Consider the following 4207-nt stretch of genomic DNA (forward strand, 5'->3'; position numbering starts at 1 on the left):
GCTTGATCAAAGACCATGGAAAAGGGAAAGAAGGCAACATATGCTGACCTACAATGGAGACAGCCATCCTCATTCAGGACACCCTGGCCTTCAGCCTAAATGCAAATCCATTCTGGACAGAAGTGTGGCTCGTGTGTGGCCTTCCACAGACTGCCGGAGCATCTCACCTCTGAGAGCCAGGAAGCAACATTTGTCCTGTCTGCTAAAGCTGGCACAGTGACCCTCAAAATCTGATCCCACTCCAGTTTCATTCCAGCCCTAACAGCATCCTTAAGAATGCCACAAATTTGAGGAGCAGTCTGGAGGAATTAAGAGCTCCCAAAACAGCATATATATAACCAAAGGCACAGGTCTGGCTCATTATTTTGTGAATGTGGAATTTCTTTCATACTTTTTATTTATAGGGGAAGAAAATTTCATATTATATCCCTTTCTTTGTCATTTTTTATCTTTATTGACACAAATCTTTACATTTTTCTGTAGAAATCTGTCAATCTTGCCTTCAGAACTCCATACTTTGAAAAAACTGTTTGCATATTCCTTCTAGTTTTAAATTTTCGTAAGCATTCACCAGTATTTCCTTCTAATCACTTCATTGTCCATATGTTTACTATTGAAAAGCATATTGTATACACCAGACATCTTCACTTTTCAGTGTGCATCATAAACACTTGGAAAACTTCATTAGCTATGTTGTTTTTACATCCCATTTCCAGAGCATGGGTCAGTGGATTTTTGTGGGTCCCCACAATTTGTATTTTTAAGATATTCTCTAGCTAAAACTTATGTAATAACACAAGATATTGATATAAAACATTTAGAATCCATCCTCTGCTGTATTTATTTTTGTAATTGTTTGTCATCAGTTTAGAGAAATCAAGCCTTGCACAAGCTAATTCAGTAAAAGGATGTGGACAAATCTACTGATTCTTTTATAATACTCTGGCTTTCTAGCAACAGTCATTTAAAATCAACTAAATATTAAACCATGATGTGTCAGGCACCTACCAGTATGTGGGGCTATCTGGAGGAAAAGATAGCTATTGGTTTTACAGGGACAATGCAGTACCAAATATTTATACAGTAGCCATTCTACTCCAAGCACATTTATCATATTTTAGTGTCTTTGAAATTGAAAGTTTTTATGACAGAGCCAGCCAAATAGCTCAGTGGATTAAAGCTCCTGCAAGCAGGTGCAGGGGCTGAGGGTTCCATCCCCAGGGCCTGCTGTGCCAGCCCTGCACCCGGGGTGCACTGAGATGGCAACTGAGACTGGGCGTGATGGCGCACGCCTGTAAACCTAGTGCTTGGGAGGCTGTAAACAGGCAGATCACTACGAGTCTGATCTAGTAGTGAGACCTGAACACCTTGTAGAGCCTTCCTTTTAAAATACAAAAAAAAAGAAAGTTTTTATGGTTTTCCCCACTTCTCAATAGGGAATAGAATTGAGGAATGGGGCTATTCCTTTGATATATACACACACCACCATTTTAGTCATACCAAGTACTTTTACATGTTTCTGGAATAAGGAACAGGGAGCTGTTTCCCTCAGATCTTTTAATATCACTTTGTGCAATTTGCACATGCCCTCCCCCCAGGGTCTCCTGAACCAGTAAGGCAGTCGTGGCAGAGGCACTGAGGGAGAAATCATCTCAGATCACAAGATCTTTCTCCTTGAACTCAAAAGCATCAACTCTTAAATACAGTATGATGTCTTTTACTCAAACCTGTACCCAGGTTCAGCTCCCAAATGAATTTACCACATGACTCTTAGATATGCAGGACCCTGTGATTGAAAGCAGAAGAGAGATGACTCAGTAGAAAAAGTACTTGTCTGGCAAGCATAAGGGCCTGAATTCAATCCCCAGTTCCGGGAGGGGGGGACATAGCAGAAGGGATTTCTTTGCTAAGCACTATGCAAGACACTGTAGCCTCAAAAATGTTACGGCAGTCCCATCTATGTCAAGTGTCATTAAAAGGCAAAGAGGCTTAATAAGTCAGGGAAATTCACACACCCCCACCCCGGACTCTAGGAATCTCAACAGGTTTTAACCCCTAAGGCATGCAGTGAATCAGCAGAGGTGGAGGCCAGCAGAGTAAAGGAACCTGCAGAGGAAGCAGTGGTGGCCAATAAGAAGGGATGGAACCAGAAGAGAAGGGTAAGGCTTGACAGCACTGGACTTGGATTTGCTCCCAAGCACAGGTTGAGTCACACCAGGACCTCTCTCAAATGACTGATGCTTCCATAGCAGGTTGTGGTACTATTAGCACAGGCTGAACAAGGTGCTACCAAGCAGGTTCATAGAGGACCATTTCTATACTATAGCAGCTCTACGAGGCAAGTATTTTCCCCATAAAAGACTGAGTCTTAAGCAAATATATCTTTGAGAATTGCCAGTTTTATTCCTCTGGCTGAGATCCAGAGGTAATGTGAGACTTACATTTCTTTTTTATAGTTCTTTCATCAAGAGTTCAAGTGCCCCCGTTGCCCTTAAGCTGGTTGCAATTTACTTTTCTGACTTATAAAAAATTCTCAGCTTTTTGTATAGATGAGATAAATGTTCACTAAAAAAATACACATAAGCAAAAAGTAAAACAAAAACAATAATTCGCACCACAAAGAAATTTGCGCGGTTCAGTTCAGTGATATATATATATATATATATATATATATATATATATATATATAGTGCACACACAGTTTGGAATTTCATCCTACATATGTGAGCTGATATTAAATATGATGTTTGTAACCTATCATGTTTCACTGTATAACAGATTAAATGTATTTCCATGCATATGTGTGAAACTTTCCAATTGAAAATTAAATCAGGAAAATAGGGCAAAATTCAAAATCCAATGAGAAGCTGGTAATAAGAAAACTACCTAAAATAGAATACCGCCAGGTAATCAAAAGCGAAACAAAGGTCAAAGATACATGAGAAAATGCTAACAGGAAGAAAACAAGGGCCAGATTTTAATATCACAGAAAAAAAAGAATTCAAGGCCTGAAGCACACAGGATAAGGACGGCTGCGCGAAGGTCTTTGTTTCCAATGCATCAACACAAACTTGTTCCTTACTCTTCTTATCTCTTCCCTAAGCCTTTCCAATTCATCTACTCCTCTTATCATTTCTTCAGGGTCCAAGTGCCTAACTGGAATGTCCTCTTTAAATTCCCGGCCAGTTGAAGCAGGCCCTCCTCTCAGGTTTCCTTCTGCTTCCTGGCTTATACCTCCTTCAGAAGGTTGAGGGTTTCTTTCTGCTTCTTGTGGGGAATCTTCTGAAGGGCGGTGTTCCTCTGCCTCTGGCATATTCTCTGGTTTTCCTTCATTTTCTTCACAAGAGTTTTGCATGTTGAGTATTTTTTATTTTGTTTTCCAACAAATTAATCCTAGGAAACAAGGAAACAAAATTACTAGCTGCCTGACAAACAACCCAGTATCAGGTTCTGAACTGTCAAGTTTTCCAACTAGACAAGGATGGATCCTCAAGCTCAGAACTCCCCTCACTCCACCTCCTTTCCCTGCCCCCTCTCACTCTAGCTCCATCTTCTCTCCTCCAGCTCCAGCCCACCATTTTCCCAGCAGGCTCAGCTTTACAAGCCTCTCCCAACACTGAAATGCGAGCAGTTCAAAAGCTATTAACTCTTGCCTTGCCAGAAGTCGACACTGCTTCCGCTCTTTCTGGCTTTCCCAACCATCACAAACTCCAGCCTTTTACCTGAGATGCTCCAATCTTAGGCTTCGCCTCCCCATTCCTTGTCTCTTTGGCCTCCCCCTCCCCCACGCATTTCAGCTTCAGGCTCCGCACAGGCTTAATCCGGAGGAGTAGAGGCAGCGGTGCCCCTGGGACGTGCTTTGGTGTCATCCACACTTCCACCACCATCTAAAGTTACCTAAAGGAGTAGTACCCTTACACTGACCTGCAGGGATCCAGGGGATTTTCCTGCCTCTTCCTGCACCTTGATTCGTGTCGGGCCCAAAAGACCAAGAGTCCTGCAGACAGGTACGGTATGCTCGCTTGATGAGCCCTCCAGACCTGGATCAAAGGGTCCCTTATTACAATTATAGACCTTATTGGTCTAAAGTTTCCAAGTCTTTATTACCTTCCACCTTTTACAGTTAACCCTACCTTTGCCTACCATTTGAGGCAAGTTTTTCCCCAGATTCATTCTCTCTCTCTCTCTCTCTCTCTCTCTCTCTCTC

At 42.0% G+C, this 4207-nt stretch overlaps 1 protein-coding gene across 3 annotated transcripts in view; it reads right to left on the minus strand.

Moving 5' to 3' along the window:
* Positions 1 to 2385: 2385 nt before the first annotated feature.
* The window catches only part of Tceal8 (transcription elongation factor A like 8), a 2322-nt gene continuing 500 nt past the window's right edge, over positions 2386 to 4207 (minus strand). Inside the window, exons 2-3 of one of the 3 annotated variants that reach the window (XM_023703462.1) lie at positions 3925 to 3997; positions 2386 to 3393 (exon numbers count right to left, since the gene is read on the minus strand). In XM_023703462.1, coding sequence (XP_023559230.1) covers positions 3002 to 3355 — 354 coding nt within the window. In that variant the 5' untranslated portion in view covers positions 3356 to 3393; positions 3925 to 3997 and the 3' untranslated portion in view covers positions 2386 to 3001. Of the gene's footprint in view, positions 3394 to 3924; positions 4057 to 4207 lie in introns of all 3 variants that reach the window. The other 2 variants (XM_023703460.1, XM_023703461.1) reach the window with 2 other exon arrangements.

The sequence above is a fragment of the Octodon degus genome, unplaced genomic scaffold, assembly GCF_000260255.1.
Source record: "Octodon degus isolate 3935 unplaced genomic scaffold, OctDeg1.0 scaffold00171, whole genome shotgun sequence".
In the NCBI taxonomy this organism is placed as follows: domain Eukaryota; kingdom Metazoa; phylum Chordata; class Mammalia; order Rodentia; family Octodontidae; genus Octodon; species Octodon degus.